Genomic DNA, 15734 nt, shown 5'->3' on the forward strand with positions numbered 1-15734 from the left:
ATGGATATATATAGATATGTAACACCTATATATACTTACTCTCAAAAAAAGCAATGTCCTATAGTTATAGAACTTATAAATTAATCGGTGGTATATAAGCCTCTGTAACAAATTACAGCTCAATTTTAGCAAAAAAAAGAAAAGCACGAATCTACCATTAGGCAACCGATACATATAAAGAGGGAAGTCAAAAGACTAAAAAGTTCCATACCATAACCATTATAAAAGTGAAGTAGACACATGCATGCAATACTTTAATAATACGAAATGAACTGTTAATTTATTATAAGACACATATATGATATATGTATGTATGTATGTATGGCCACCAATAATAATACAGCGTAAAGAGAGTGTCATTTAAGTATTCACCGTTCGTAACCGATCGACATTGACGCTCTCCATAAATTCGTAATGAAAGGTATTGGTCGTGTACACCTAAAGTCCACAAGTGCTATGTTACTAGCTTTTTAGCTAACCGATCGGTTTAGAAGGTCGGTTTATAATATGGTAATATCAAATTTAATGAATTGGTGAAAGAGGAGATCGAGGAGACGGTGGTAGAAGTTAGGTGCTTTGCTTGAAAGAGGAGACTGCCACTTTACCTAATTCAATGTCTAAGGTTTGCTTACTCTCTTCTTCAAGCAAAAACCCTTTAAAAGCTGACATCCCATTTTCCATCCATCCATCTGTTTCTTGTAGCTAACTCCTCTTTCAGAAACCACTCTTCTCTTTTATATCGTTTTTTTCCTTTTTGTCCAGAGCTGGTCTTATAAGGAGATACCAAAAAAAAAAAAAAGATCTTAACCTGTTTTTTTTTTTTCTTTACTTTTTGAAATATGTTATCATATAAGTACGACTTTCATTTGTTTCTTCTATATAAAACATATTTCAAACTCCGTATTAGTGTCGTTGCCATGTCATAACATAGATTCAAAGTGATAGTGTAAGTTTACAGTGTATTTGATGGTAGATACATAACAAAATTGCGACTAGCATAATGCATTAACAAAGTTATATCTTAGACTCTGTTAAGGGTGATAATTGTTTTAAATCTTAATTAAAAGATTCGTTTCGCATCATTACAACTTTTTTCTTTTGGCAGATGCTATTCACAAAATTCAAACTCCATCCATGTAGATGGAAACGACAGACGCGGATGTCGGCTGCGGTCGACATTAGAAGTTCACAAGACTTTATGTCAAGACTTAAAAGACTATTATTATACCATCTTTAAAAAAAATGCAAATTTAAATTTCGTAAAATAAAAAAAAATTCAAATGCAAATTGTTCGTTCAGAAAAAAAAAAAAAAAAACAAGTGCAAATTTTTATGCACTTAAGAGAAAAGGGTGTCATGTATAGTTTGATCGAAAACGAAATGCCATGGTTGTGAATCCCACCGAGCTTCAATGGCCTCTAGTAATTCATGTATTTGTCATAACCCCACACCCATTTCTTTATTCTCTTTATTTCCCACAAATTGTATTTGTGGCTCTTATCTTTTCTCTTGAATCAGCAAACTGACGTAATTGATTCTTTTATGCCCATTAACTTTCTAGACAATTTTAATATTCCATTTTGATTAATCCCATTTTTCTTGTCGTTCGTATGATTGTAGAAATCATCTCATCTAAACCTTTGCTGACTAGAAAAAATGTGTAAAATGGGCTTACTCTGGCCCATTCTGTGAAACTAGCTTCACCCAAACTGGTCAAATATTACGCAAATGAAACTTCAATTTCTTTTTCTATTTCTTTTTGTAAATCCTAACGACGAAGCGAAGAAACATGGAAAATTCGGAGTCAAATGGTGTTGGCTTTAGCAGTTTGTTTCATGATTATCGCAGAAATGTCCTTTTTCGACTCGGATAAGAATAAATAGAGATGATAAAAGCACACACCCTCTCTCTGTTTCGAGCTAACGTGTAAAGAAAGATCTTCTACAATGTCAATAACTGAGACTTGTGATCAATGCCATTGAAGATGTACGTCCCCACCATTGGAACAAACTGCTTTGTAACAAGCTGCAACAAATAAAGAGAGAGAGAGAGAGAGAGGCAACTACAAATTAAATCATCTCGGTATGCATGTCTAAAAGCTGGTGAATTCCCAATAAGACTCTTCAAATTGAAACAATAAGAAGGATATATAAATCGTACCTTGATGACTTCTTGAGACGCGATTCCTCCAGTAAAGGCAGATACAACATGAAGCTCAGAGGCACCGAATCGACACATTTCGTTGATGAGGTCATCGGGGAGTACAGAGCCATTACAGCCCAAGTCGGTCAGAAGACTCGATGCAATACTTTTTAACCGAAAAATGTCTTCATCCATTCCTCTAACAAACAATATTGCGTGTTAATAGCCAAACAAAGAAATAAGATTGAGCTTCATGCCATAATGAGTTTCTTACCCATCAAACTGTCCAGGGAACTTGTTATAGTTGGCAGCAAATTTGTCAACAGCTCTGAGAAGAATATAAAATCCCATTGCACCACTGTGACGGTAACAGTATTAGCATAAAAGCTAAACATGCAAGCATAAAAAAAATTTTGAACTAAAGCCAGAATCTATTTTGCTGCTATGTAAGCTTAAGATGAGCTAAAAGATTTGGTTAGCTCAGGTTGATTAAATAATAACTTATACTGTAACTTTTTTTGCAGTTTTGCAAAATGCTCGTGCAATATTCAATCACAACATTTTACTGCATGTATCACGAGACAGACAAAAGAGCAACTGTTTTGTTGAAATGTCATCTTTCACATCATTGATGATTTTGTACTAGTATCAAAAGGGAAAATTCTGTGAAAACATTCGCACCTGTAGTCTTCGTCCGCTAAATACTTTTGAATATCGGTTACAGAAGGATTGCTGAACTCGTCCTCTACCATTCGATATCTGCATACCTACAAAGCCCAGAATTCGATTTATGTTTTACTCAAAAAAATGTTCTGATACTCCTCCTAAAGATCAAGCAAATACGCAACAGGCAGAACATTGACATTTGAATACAAACAAAATTTGTTTCAAAGGTTAGCATTCTCACTTTAAGTTTCCTAGCATTCTTGCAGAAGCTCTTGATTGTTGATTTTGAAATGCTGCTAGGATCTCGACCGATCTTCTTTAAAATGTTTTTTACTCGTTCCTCCATGAAAAGAAAATCAGCCTCGGCTTTGGATATATAAACTTTCTGCAAATTGATATAGTGTCTGCAAAGAACAAGCCCACAGCTGTGTAACCAATGGGAAAAATAGATAGAGGATGGATTTCAGTGCCATTAAGACAAGTGCACTCACTCAGTTGAAGACGTCATATCTGGTATAGAGCCTTCAAGGGGTGCCTCTCCATCACCTTCGTTTGAAACAAACTCCTGCAGATGGAGATTATGTATGAGTACTTTATGATGTCAAATCAAAGTGAGTTGTGGTAAATGGAAACATAAGATTTATTGAAGTAAAACTCTGAACAATTTTCCCAACCATTTGCAATATGTGTTTTAGTAAAGCAAGTTTCAAGTTTCAAACCTTCAGAGCTGCCACCATCACCCAAAAATCCGAGGAATTTGAACTCACTTCGGCACAACTATCATTACTAATTTTTTGAATCTCTGAACCTGGAAGAGAAAACAAATTAGGTTCAACATGAGGGATACTGTGATTTGACCTCTAATATACTCAAACATTAAAACAGTAAACATATGTGGCATGGAAGTACCAAATATTAAGTCAAGTTCTACCCACGCCAAACAAGATATCTACTTACTGATTCCACGAGGAGCAAAAACTTTGAAAGCGGCTTCAATAGCTTCTCTGTAGTTATCTTCATCCATAGTTACCATCTTGGACTTAACCAAATCCTTAGATTTCAAAGATATAACAAGGAAGCATAAGAAAGCAAGCTAGCTAATGAATTTGCAAGTTACAAAAAAAAAGAAAAAAAAATTACACCTTAAACTCTTTTTTTTCTTCTCTGGTGGAGGGAAGATTACCACTATGGGATTGAGCCCACTGATCAGCCATCTTCACAAGAATGACGACATAAGGTATGTGCTTATGTGCAGCGGGATCTAATACATTTAGATCAATGGTTTCCACAAAACTGCCGTTCAATGAATAGTTAAGAATATCAGATATCACTTAATCGTCCAACCACAACCACAATGTTAAAGGATGCCAGATAACATAATGAGAGAGAAAACAAGAACAGTGAAACCTCCTGAGTTCAGGCCATGGATTATTCAAGCGAAGGTCATCCAGAAAATGATCAGGTTTTGAGTCAACTATGGTGTGCTCCTGATAAACAAGAAAAGAATAGAACTTAGCACCACAGCATATTACTGTATAGTAATCTGACACATATTGGGTCAAGAAAGGTATTACCTTTACAGAGATGCGAACAAATCCAACAAGGCCGTATGAGCGAACCAAAACCAACTTGATGTTAGCTTCTCGACAGATCCTATCAAGTTTCACCATTGAATCTTCCACCAGCTACAAGAAACCAACATCGGAAAAGGGGATGGAAAAATGGAGTTAGATAACAAAGAAAGACTAATATGGCAATATCCTGTGAAGGACCAGGAAGGCTTTCCCTGGTGATTGAATGCAAGCAGGAATCCCAACTTGGGAAAGGTGGAGCACACAATCAGTAGAGAAGATGACAACTTAACAAACAGAAACAGAATACTACCTGAGTGGCTATAACGAGAGTGAACTGGGAGAAGAAAGATGGGTTAGTTGTAATCAGGGTGTCTGGATTCTCCTCGATAAACTTGGCTTTAACAGCATCGTTAAGCTCTTGGAGAAACGTACAAACAGATTTAGCTTTAGACTGGCCAACACTCTTGGCATCGACTTCACATGTAAAAACAAACCCAAGTAAGTCCCCAAAAACTCGAGAAGAAATACAAAGAAAAATTCAAAAAAAATAGTCAAAATACCCATGAAATTGTTTCCGAGGTCACCGATTTGAACCTTGGATCCATCAACGACGGTGATGCTGCCAACTCCACCAAGGACGAGATTCTTCAAGGCCTCGGAGCCAGTAGGGCCACAATTGAGCAAACAGATACTCGCTTCTTCCAAAGCCGATTGACCTAGCTCCCCCCATATCCTAAGATTTTTCCCAATTCCCCGATTACTTCATCAATCAATTCTCATCCGAAGAAGAATCGTACAAAGAGCGGTGTAGAATAATTAGAGAGACAGAGTTGGAGGAGGAAAAGAGTATACCTGAGTTGACGATCGTACTTGGTTTTAGGCTCCGACAATGTTAGCTCTTCGTCAACCTGTTTTCTCGCTCTTTTCACAGCTTCGCCTCTCATCTTCGCAGCTGAGACAATGAACGAGTGAGCCTGAGACGAGTTTTTTTCGGCCTTTCCGGTGAACACTCTGATACCCAAAATCTCTATACGAGTTTTTTTTTATGAATATCGGTTATAAAAGCAAATTTAAACCGACATTGTCGTCTACTGGTACGATTTTGGTTACAACTAACCCATGATCTTTTATTCGGTTCGGTTCAGATTGGTCAGGATTTTATTCTCTTTTAAATTAGATGCTGTAGAAGTTTAGGAATTACAAGTTTGATAAAACGCCTAAGTTCTTATTCTCTTTTAAATTTCCAATAAAAAATCATCTGGATTTGGGGTAGAAACATTTAGATGACATTTCTCAGAGCATTAAAAACAATTAATGGGTTCCTTTAAAACTTGTGAAGAATCCCAAAACAAACATCTCCATTTTCTAAACAGATATGAGCAAAATACACATTAACATTGGAAGTAGACAAGAAAGTAGAGAGATAGCAATGCAAATGAAGATCACTTCTTCTTTCCAGCTTTTCCTTCCTTCCTCCGAACAATCTCATCCGAATACTTGACTCCTTTACCCTTGTATGGCTCCGGTGGCCTCCACTTCCTAACCGTCGCAGCAAACTGCCCGATTTCACTCTTGTCGTAACCACTCACTGTGATTCTTGTGTTCTCTTCCACTTTCACTTTCAGACTATCCGGTATCTGCATCTTAACCGGGTGCGAGAACCCGAGATTCAGTACTAACTCTTTCCCTTCGACTGTTGCACGGTAACCAACACCCACAAGTATAAGTTTCTTCTCAAATCCCTTTGATACTCCCACAACCATGTTATCTGTTAGCGTCCTGAAAGTTCAAAAAGGATTTAAACAAACAATCTTTAAGCCTCAAGAAAGTGAGACACTTCACCTGCAATTTTCCCAATTGGAAACAACGAAAAAGTGAGAGAACTTAGTAACCTGAAAAGGCCGTGCATTTGGTTGGCTCTTCTAGTTTCGACGGTCTTTTTGACCCTTAAGAAACCTGAATCTTCCTTGGTAAGCTCAACTTCTCGTGGGTAAGTTAAAGCCAACTCTCCCAGTGGACCTTTCACTTTCAAGTCTTGACCTTCTAAAGCAATGGTTACATTGGAAGGTACAGCGATTGGTTGTTTTCCTATCCTTGATTCCTTGCACTCAATGGTCTTACTGGAGAAACCCACTTGAGCAAATGGGGTGCTTGAGACCTTGAACACATTCCTATCTCCCAAAAATGCTGACCTAAAACAAAGGGGAAGTTCTCTGTCTTTAGACCAAAAAAATGTCTAGAAATGTAAACTCTACCACTAAACCAATTCAGAGGAACTGAATTGGAACCAGGATAACGTTAGATTAAAGAAGAGCTACTACATTCTTATAGCAATTCCAGTTTCCATGGCTAAAAACTTCTAGAATCCTGCTTTGACATACTGAGTTCCACATAACACAAATCCAGAGTTTCAAAAATCACCAACTAATTTGACATTTCAGTCGATTTATAAAGAGTTAACTAGTCAAAAAGACTCTTGAAAGGCTCATGAAACCCCCAATTCAACGAGAATTTTGAGTAGAAAATGCCAAGTAAAGAAAAACGAACCCTAGACGAATGACAAAAATAAGATTCGGCACAAAGGGTATTTGAAGAGTATACCTGGGTTGAAAAGAAGAAACGAGTGAGGAAGCCATTGGTAGGAATTTGATGATGGAGCTCTGAGCTCTGCTCCAGGAGGAGGATGGAGAGTTGAAGAGTGTTTTATCCAGAAGAGACTTATCCAGCGTCACCTTCTGTAATCACCCCCTTTCAAAATTATTTCTGTTGTCTTCCCGGCCCATTTATCTCACTATTTTAGGGCCCATTACTATAAACATCGTCATCTGGCCCAAATTATCAAACATGTTCATTGATAATTTTTATAACCCATTAAACAATAAAAGCTGAAATATGGGAATCACACTTATGTTATCGACGTGGTCGTCGGGTTTAGATTAAAATAAACGAGGTCAACAAATTGTAATAGATGCGTTAACATCCATATTAAAAAAAATTGTGTTTATCCCAAATTAAGTATATGTTATTAAGATGTCAATACGTTATAGTCGTCATGGCTTTACTCGAACAGACAAAATTAAAGATGAAATGGACCCTCACCCTTAGAAAAATCCACATAACAAACTGAGGAATTTTCAAAGAAGAAAGATAAATGAAGTGTATATTTTCCTGGTTCACATTTCTTTTCATCAATAATTTTTGTATTTATAAAAAAAGTTCGATCACACGATATATATCCACAAGATATTTGTGGGTTTAAGTTCAGTGGCATATTATTTATTAAGTGTGAACAAATAACAAATATGAAAATTCCAATAAAGAACTAAATAATAACAAGCTCTTTATTATAAGTTTTTTGTTTTTGTTTTATAACATTCCTTTATGAACACTCTAAAGATAAAAGAACAGTCGAGTCCATGTGTTTCATGCAACCTTTTATATCGTATTATGAGAGATTCTGTGTCCCTAGTCAATAGTACTACTCTATTACTCTACTATTTATGTCTGAAAAATATCTCTTCTCTTAAAATTGTGAAATTGATTTGACGAAGGCGGCCTTCGAGCAATTGGGTCGTCACATTCACACTTTTACACCTTCGTTCATCTTCATGTAGCTAATTACCATTTCACTACAATCTGTTTTAACCAAACCGCATCACTATCTTACCGTAAAAATGCATTAAGTACCTTCATAAATGATGAGAGTTACCAATACCATAGCCAGAGTAAAAGTGGATTCTCCAATAGTATTGAGGACACAAGAAAAGCATGGATACCCCACGTCTACACTGACTACTCCAGAAATGGCACTCCAAAACAAAAGTTTACATATCTCGCAGAAAGATCAAAGACCAAGAAAAAATAATAAGAAAGAAAAAAAAAGAGAGAGAATATTATTATGATAATTTATTCTTTGCTTGAGCTCAGAAATAGTTCTTCTTCTGCTACTGCTGCGTCTTCTTCTGCTTCTTTTCTTTGTCTTTCTTCTTTATGCTTAGTGCCTCTCAATCACTCGTTTACCTCTGTAGAATACAGATCTCTGATTAAAGTTTGTATTCCAAAGGTTGCTTCTCCTTCTTTTTTTTCATTTGCATCCATTTCTTGGTTTTTCTTTTTGTTCTTACATATCCTTATGAAGAAGTTATACTCTCTTTTAGTTTTTGGTCCCAAAATCTCAAAGCAATATCCTCTCAATGCAATCTAATAGTAGATCTACTAATTACAAGTGTAATTTGCGTTTTAATAAAATCATTAAAATTTAATCCGATACTTGTATTGTATGAATGTACTTTTCCACTTTTTTTCTTCTTTTTTATCCACCACTCACTCACTGCCATGTTCCACAGAATTAAGTCATGCACTGTCTCTTTTTCATTTTATTCAAGTTGGAATATAACACCGATACTAATTAGTGTCTGTTTATGATTTAATTATTTGTTAACAAATTGACATATCATCATTTGATTCTCTGTTCATTGAACAATTATTAATTACGCTTTTTCCTTTTTTGTTTGCAAACCATCTTTAAGACGGCTCTCCCTTACGCTTCTTTATCTTCAGTGCCTAGTTTCTTCTGCACATGTAGGCACCAGTTTCTAAAATCCAAAGGCCTCATTATACAAATACATTTATTTTATAAGTATACAGACACAAATGTGTGTACACCAATCTCTCTACAGAATCTAACTCCTCATATCTTGGTTCGCTTGCCTGCCTTCGTTCATCAGACATTTTTTTTTTCTTTCTCCTTTTTTTTATGTGTTAATCTGGATTCTGATTCATGTTGGGCATTGTTTATTTCGCAGGTGTTACTTCAATTAATTCAAATGGTTCTGTGAGCCGAGGAAGATAAAAACCAGTGCTTTTGCTGGATATTCGAATAAATATAGGATTTTTTTTTTATGATGGTAAGAGGAGTTTCAATGGCGAAAGCAATCAGAGTTGTCTTGTTATGTGTTTCTGTCTTATGGGTCGTTCCAAAGGAATGTGCTTGTACAAGAAATTACTCAAGAGACTCGTCTTCTTCTTTGCCGACATTATCACAGAGGCCTAGCTCTGTAAATGTTGGAGCTCTGTTTACTTATGATTCTTTTATCGGAAAAGCGGCTAAACCCGCGTTTAAAGCGGCTATGGATGACGTCAATGCTGATCAAACTGTACTTAAGGGTGTCAAGCTTAATATTGTCTTTCAAGACTCAAATTGCAGTGGATTTATTGGCACCATGGGAGGTACATCTTCTTCTCTCTTGATGCAGTAGCCAAAGGGATCTGACTTTTAGCTCATTAATGGTTTGTGGAAATGCTCCAAAGAATGAATGATGATTATGATTAATCTTATGGTGTAGCTTTGCAGCTGATGGAAACCAAAGTAGTTGCAGCCATTGGTCCACAATCTTCAGGGATTGCTCACATGATTGCCTATGTAGCTAATGAGCTTCATGTGCCTCTCTTGTCTTTTGGAGCAACTGATCCGACACTCTCTTCTCTGCAATATCCATATTTCCTCCGCACCACGCAGAACGACTACTTCCAAATGCATGCAATCGCAGATTTTGTATCCTATTCCGGATGGAGACAAGTCATTGCGATATTTGTTGATGATGAGTGTGGTAGGAACGGGGTATCTGTTCTAGGCGATGTATTAGCCAAGAAACGCTCCAGGATCTCTTACAAGGCTGCAATTACACCTGGTGCAGATGCTACCTTCATCAAAGACTTGTTGGTTTCTGTAAATCTGATGGCATCTCGGGTTTTCGTTGTTCATGTGAATCCTGACTCTGGTTTACATGTTTTCCGTGTGGCTAAATCTCTTGGAATGATGGGAAGCGGTTATGTTTGGATCGCAACAGACTGGCTTCCTACAGCTATGGATTCCATGGATCCCGTGGATTCGAACACGATGGATCTCTTGCAAGGAGTAGTTGCTTTTCGGCATTACACAAATGACAGTACTGCGAAGACACAATTTATGGCGAGATGGAAGAATCTTACACCCAATGTTGGCTTCAACTCATATGCAATGTATGCTTATGATTCTGTTTGGTTAGTTGCTCGTGCACTCGATGTTTTCTTCAGAGAAAACAATAAAATAACTTTCTCCAAGGATCCAAATCTACACAAAACAAACGGTAGTACTGTTCAGTTATCAGCACTGAGTGTTTTCAATGGAGGGGAAAAGTTTATGAAGATCATACTTGGGATGAATCATACTGGTGTGACGGGGCCAATCCAGTTTGATTCAGATAGAAACCGGGTTAACCCAGCTTACGAAATTCTAAACTTAGAAGGTACAGGTCCACGCAGAGTTGGGTACTGGTCAAATCATTCGGGTCTCTCTGTGGTACCTCCAGAGATATTAAACTCGAACCCTCCAAACACATCTACAGCAAACCAGCATCTGTATGGAATCATATGGCCAGGCGAAGTAACTAAGTCTCCTCGCGGTTGGGTGTTTCCTAACAATGGAAAACCACTCAGAATAGGGGTTCCTAACCGTGTGAGCTATACAGATTACGTCTCTAAGGATAAGAACCCACCTGGCGTTAGAGGCTACTGCATTGATGTCTTTGAAGCCGCGATTGAATTGCTTCCGTATCCTGTTCCGCGTACTTATATACTATATGGAGACGGAAAGAGAAATCCTTCTTACGATAATCTAGTCAATGAAGTTGTTGCAGATGTGAGTTGCTTGCTACATTACTCAATCAAGTTCACAACTTTGAGATGATACTAACCTGTGTTTTTTCTCATCAGAATTTCGATGTAGCTGTAGGAGATATCACGATTGTTACAAACAGAACAAGATATGTAGATTTCACACAACCGTTTATAGAATCAGGACTTGTAGTGGTGGCTCCAGTTAAGGAGGCCAAGTCTAGTCCTTGGTCATTCCTGAAACCATTCACTATAGAGATGTGGGCTGTCACTGGAGCCTTCTTTCTTTTTGTCGGAGCCATGGTTTGGATTCTAGAACACCGCTTCAACCAAGAATTCCGTGGCCCTCCTAGGCGTCAACTCATCACCATCTTCTGGTTAGTTTCCCAGTTCTCGACACCGAGGTTGAGTTTACATTTAGACCTTATTTTCCTTCTCTTCACTGTTACAGGTTTAGCTTCTCAACGATGTTCTTCTCTCATAGTAAGTACGCTGTAACTCAAGCAACCTGGTAGACTTCACACCAGAGCTTTCAGATTGTTGGACAGAAGTAATTTTATTTCACTTTTTCCTTTTGATCTTTAAGGGGAGAACACGGTCAGTTCATTGGGGAGGCTGGTGCTGATCATATGGTTGTTTGTGGTTTTGATCATCAACTCAAGCTACACGGCCAGTCTCACTTCAATCCTAACTGTTAGACAGCTGACATCTCGAATTGAAGGAATAGATACCTTGGTAGCGAGCAATGAATTAATTGGAGTTCAAGACGGTACCTTTGCTCGGAACTATCTGGTCAACGAGCTTAACATAGCTCCTTCAAGGATTAAATTTTTGAAAGACGAAGAACAATACCTTTCTGCTCTTCAACTTGGTCCCAAAGATGGCGGCGTGGCAGCCATTGTAGACGAGCTTCCTTACATTGAAGTTCTTTTGACAAACAGCAACTGCAAGTTCCGTACAGTAGGACAAGAATTCACACGCACGGGCTGGGGTTTTGTATGTAATTACACTTTGAAGCAACTTACTTGTCTATATATTATCTTTGCTGTTTATCTACAACTTTCTGACACAAGAATTCTCAATCCAATATTGCAGGCATTCCAGAGAGACTCCCCTTTAGCTGTAGACATGTCGACAGCTATCCTGCAACTGTCTGAAGAAGGGGAGCTTGAGAAAATTCACAGGAAATGGCTTAACTACAAGCATGAATGCTCGATGCAGATCTCAAACAGTGAGGACTCTCAGCTATCGCTCAAGAGTTTCTGGGGACTCTTCCTTATATGTGGCATCACTTGCTTCATGGCACTCACTGTCTTCTTCTGGAGGGTTTTCTGGCAGTACCAGAGGTTACAACCAGAAAATGCAGATGAGGAAAGGGCAGGCGAAGTGTCTGAACCATCTCGATCAGGGAGAGGTTTACGTGCACCGAGTTTCAAGGAATTGATCAAAGTTGTGGATAAGAAGGAAGCAGAGATTAAGGAGATGCTTAAGCAGAAGAGTAACAAGAAACTCAAAGCTACCGAAAGTGCAGCTGGGAGTTCACATTCACAACGCGAAAATCCTTAATAGATTAGAGTTCAACAATTATATTAAATGACTATTAACATACTTAGAGGGTAAATAAACATATCAGAAGATTTTGTAATAGGAAAAGTTCAAGGAAACCACAAAAACCAAAGATAAATTGTAAATCCTTTTTCTGATACTTTATAAAAAATCATCTTCTTTTCCTCATCAGAGTTAACATTTCAGAGAGAAGCTTGCAAGTGAACAGAACTATCAATAGACAAAATTGAAATGGAATTCCCAGTATCAATTTTATTGGCATTATGACAAAATAAGATGTTGGTGATACATGTCGAAGGGAAACTTCAAAATCATAATCATGACGCTTACATGCTCAGCTAAATAGTTCGAAGAAATAAAAAAAGGGGAGTGAATATCACTTTACTCAAGTTTAACTTCTCTCTTTGGAGGTTCCAAGTCCAGGTATGTGAACGGCTCGGTTGGTTCCTCTCTGAAAAAACAATATGATAGGCTCAGGCTCCACATTTAGTGTGAATAACAAACCGAGGAAGATTAAGAACAACAAGAAAGCAGAAAAGACTTAAAGGTCTTCAGCTAAGCATCAACTAAACTTGATGGTAGAGTCTGAACTTGCACATACCCTGGCTTAGAGCGCATGCATCTGTAGAAGAGTTTGAAGGGTCCTGGAATGGTCTTAAATGGGTTTCCCTCGAACATCGCCTGCAAAAGGTACTAATGCTATAACATAAATAGGTTCATTTACAAAAAGATTGCAATAATCATGGCCCAACAATTGGAGTAAAGCTGTGTATATTACAACAAATCCAAAACAAGCTTCAACAAACACAATTGAAGACGGATTCATAAAAGCCAGTGAATTAGAGTAATCATCCTTCATCACCAAATCCCATTAACCATTCATTCTACTTTATGATGATGAGTAACTGAACCCTTGCAAAACCCTAAATTGATTTCTTTCACTGATTCTCTGATGTTACGAGCCTATTTAATTCATCAACCCCAAAAACAAAATAACAGGAGATTTGCCAAATCTTAAGAGAGATTCATAGGTTCATCAGAAGAAGAAGAAAAATCGAATTTTTTAACAAGGAAAAAAGAAAGGTGCGAACCTGGATAACGTCCTCGACACGATCGTTGCAGCGGTGAGCTTTGGGCTCACGGTGACCTTCAGGTAAACCCCATGGACTCTCTCTTCTCGGCACGGGTCTCGTCTCGCTCATCTTTCTCTTGCTGCTCGAACACACACAATAGTTGAAAAATTGAAATTAAAACTATAACTCTACCAATTAATTGAACCGGAGTATTCCTCCCGGTTTATTTGGTCTTCTTCTTCTAGGTTTTTCCGGTCAACGACTTAGTTTGAAGCAGAGCGGAGTAAATCATCAGAGAAGGAAGCAAAGATGGGAGCTTTAGGGAAGCTAATCGACGTAGCTCTCTTCGTATTCTTTGCTTCAATGGCGATCATTGCGCCGCTCATTGACGGCCAAACGTCACTACCTGGAGGAATCTACCCGGCGGTTCTCACCGATCTGAAAAGCAAGTACATTGCCGATTTTGGAGACTACTTGCTCATGGAGAAACCGCATTTCATAGTTGGACTTGTGTGGCATGAGCTTCTGTTCCTATGGCCGCTCTCGATTGCTAACGTTTACGGTATTCTCGCCGGAAAGTCGTGGTTTGGTACCACCTGCTTGTTGTATGGAGCTTCCCTCGTTACTTCCATGGTACAGTGGTTTCTATTTTGGTCTCTAAAATTTTTCTTGATTTCTGGTTTTAGGTTAGTGTACTGATCTGAGGGCAAGCGGATCATGTAAAATTCACAACTTTGTTCGTTGATATTGAGGATCTGCAGATATCATTCATGCTGATCCATGTAAATATTTGATTAGATCTTGGTAGTAAACTCGTTTCTGAAATTTGCTAATAGTTCTCAAAATTTCTTAGAGTTCTCAGTGTGATTGGTATATGTCACTTTTTCTAGGTGCAACTGTATTCTTTTTGGAAAATTCTGAACTTGCCGTAATATTTTCAATGTGATGATATGTATGTATATATAGCTTACTAGTGTTTCATGGTGGATATAGTCTACTCTTATGTCTGGTCTGTGTTCTTGTTAGAATCTAGTCGTTTTAGAATTGGCAATATCCTGCGTGAATATGAGTCTATGACCATGTGTCTATTTGTATCTACTTCTAAACTTTCTTTCATTTTCCTGTGAATATCTAGGCTGCAATCCTAGGAGAGATGATAGGTTCAGGAAAGGCATCTGACAGATTGCTAATGATGTATGTGCCTTTCATGGGTTTTGGGATTCTGGCTGTTCTTCGTGGGTTAGTCTGTCGATCCACCAAAAGCACCGGATCTGTTGGCAAGAGATCCACTATCATGCCCAGAAGAAAGATGGCTTGAGATAAAAAGCAGCTTGCTACTCACTCTGGAAGTGGAAGGCCTACTTATCCTTTTTCTTCTTCTTTTATGTGTAAAAGTTATTGGTTTCCTATTTCTGTGGAATTGTTGTTTGTTGGCTCAACAACAATGAAAGGTTTCTTTGGTTTAATTCAAATTCATTCTTTGCTTTTCTACATCATTGGACCTAGGTCTTCTCTTAGTAGATTGTGGTCCTCTTTGAGTCTTGATAGAAGGCAAAGTACGTTGCAATGACTTTTTTCAGAATGTCAGGTATAAAAGTAAGTGTGAGTTTTAGGCAAACTACTTGCAATGACTTTTTTTTTAGACTCTCCAATGTCTGGTAAAAAAGTAAGCGTGAGCTTTCCCACAGACGAACTCACATAAGCTTTACAAAGCAAACACAAGAGAAAGTGAAAAGCCAATACTTGTATAAGATATTTATACAAACTGCGAAAGAAAAGACAAACTCCCAAGTTCTTGATGTGGTTCCATCTAACCACAACAAGGAAAGAAAAACAGTAACTGTAACACAAAAAGGAATCCAAAAACATTTCTAACCTAATAATTTTTTTCTTTCTAATTCAGTATGTTGCAGGGGAAGTCAATTCCCGAACCTCGTAAAACCATTTGCATTCGAACTTTTCAAGTAAAAAGTTTTTCACTGCTTAGTTTTCATCAAATAAGCAGAACAAAACTTCACACTACTAACACTCAATGGTATATCTTGTGAGGTTCGATCTTG

General features: G+C 37.8%; 5 protein-coding genes across 8 annotated transcripts; 2 read left to right on the forward strand and 3 right to left on the reverse strand.

Annotated features, from left to right (window-relative positions):
* Positions 1-1728: 1728 nt before the first annotated feature.
* Positions 1729-5398, reverse strand: LOC17898463 (NEDD8-activating enzyme E1 regulatory subunit AXR1). Of its 2 annotated transcripts, none has more exons than XM_006307065.2 (14): positions 5234-5398; positions 4942-5114; positions 4692-4855; positions 4382-4492; positions 4215-4294; positions 3950-4100; positions 3765-3858; positions 3527-3615; positions 3299-3372; positions 3049-3211; positions 2823-2908; positions 2416-2499; positions 2160-2340; positions 1729-2024 (listed from the first exon to the last, which is right to left on the reverse strand). In XM_006307065.2, exons 1-14 carry the CDS (start codon positions 5323-5325, stop codon positions 1941-1943), a joined length of 1626 nt encoding a protein of 541 aa, XP_006307127.2. In that variant the 5' UTR covers positions 5326-5398; the 3' UTR covers positions 1729-1940. The 2 variants fall into 2 exon arrangements, with proteins under 2 accessions (XP_006307127.2, XP_023645177.1); XM_023789409.1 differs by lacking the exon at positions 5234-5398 and having other exon boundaries at positions 4692-4715; positions 4814-4855; positions 4942-4986.
* Positions 5399-5682: 284 nt separating this feature from the next.
* LOC17899435 (50S ribosomal protein L6, chloroplastic) lies at positions 5683-7101 on the reverse strand. The gene is made up of 3 exons (XM_006304122.2): positions 6983-7101; positions 6274-6573; positions 5683-6160 (listed from the first exon to the last, which is right to left on the reverse strand). The coding sequence occupies exons 1-3, from the start codon at positions 7015-7017 to the stop codon at positions 5824-5826; spliced, it is 672 nt and encodes a 223-aa protein (XP_006304184.1). The 5' UTR covers positions 7018-7101; the 3' UTR covers positions 5683-5823.
* Positions 7102-8119: 1018 nt separating this feature from the next.
* LOC17899320 (glutamate receptor 3.4) lies at positions 8120-12765 on the forward strand. 3 transcript variants are annotated; one of them, XM_023776993.1, is made up of 7 exons: positions 8120-8444; positions 9187-9610; positions 9727-11060; positions 11135-11412; positions 11487-11518; positions 11622-12035; positions 12131-12292. In XM_023776993.1, the coding sequence occupies exons 2-7, from the start codon at positions 9283-9285 to the stop codon at positions 12190-12192; spliced, it is 2448 nt and encodes an 815-aa protein (XP_023632761.1). In that variant the 5' UTR covers positions 8120-8444; positions 9187-9282; the 3' UTR covers positions 12193-12292. The 3 variants fall into 3 exon arrangements, with proteins under 3 accessions (XP_023632761.1, XP_006303896.2, XP_023632760.1); XM_006303834.2 differs by having other exon boundaries at positions 8125-8444; positions 11622-12031; positions 12131-12765; XM_023776992.1 differs by lacking the exon at positions 8120-8444 and adding an exon at positions 8910-9081 and having other exon boundaries at positions 11622-12031; positions 12131-12765.
* A 62-nt stretch (positions 12766-12827) lies between these two features.
* LOC17900371 lies at positions 12828-13881 on the reverse strand. The gene is made up of 3 exons (XM_006304272.2): positions 13693-13881; positions 13203-13282; positions 12828-13052 (listed from the first exon to the last, which is right to left on the reverse strand). The coding sequence occupies exons 1-3, from the start codon at positions 13801-13803 to the stop codon at positions 12983-12985; spliced, it is 261 nt and encodes an 86-aa protein (XP_006304334.2). The 5' UTR covers positions 13804-13881; the 3' UTR covers positions 12828-12982.
* A 17-nt stretch (positions 13882-13898) lies between these two features.
* On the forward strand, positions 13899-15165 carry LOC17899136. Its single transcript, XM_006304194.2, has 2 exons — positions 13899-14307; positions 14810-15165. Exons 1-2 carry the CDS (start codon positions 13984-13986, stop codon positions 14990-14992), a joined length of 507 nt encoding a protein of 168 aa, XP_006304256.1. The 5' UTR covers positions 13899-13983; the 3' UTR covers positions 14993-15165.
* Positions 15166-15734: the final 569 nt, after the last annotated feature.

Source organism: Capsella rubella, unplaced genomic scaffold, assembly GCF_000375325.1.
Source record: "Capsella rubella cultivar Monte Gargano unplaced genomic scaffold, Caprub1_0 scaffold_1, whole genome shotgun sequence".
Taxonomy (NCBI): Eukaryota; Viridiplantae; Streptophyta; class Magnoliopsida; order Brassicales; family Brassicaceae; genus Capsella; species Capsella rubella.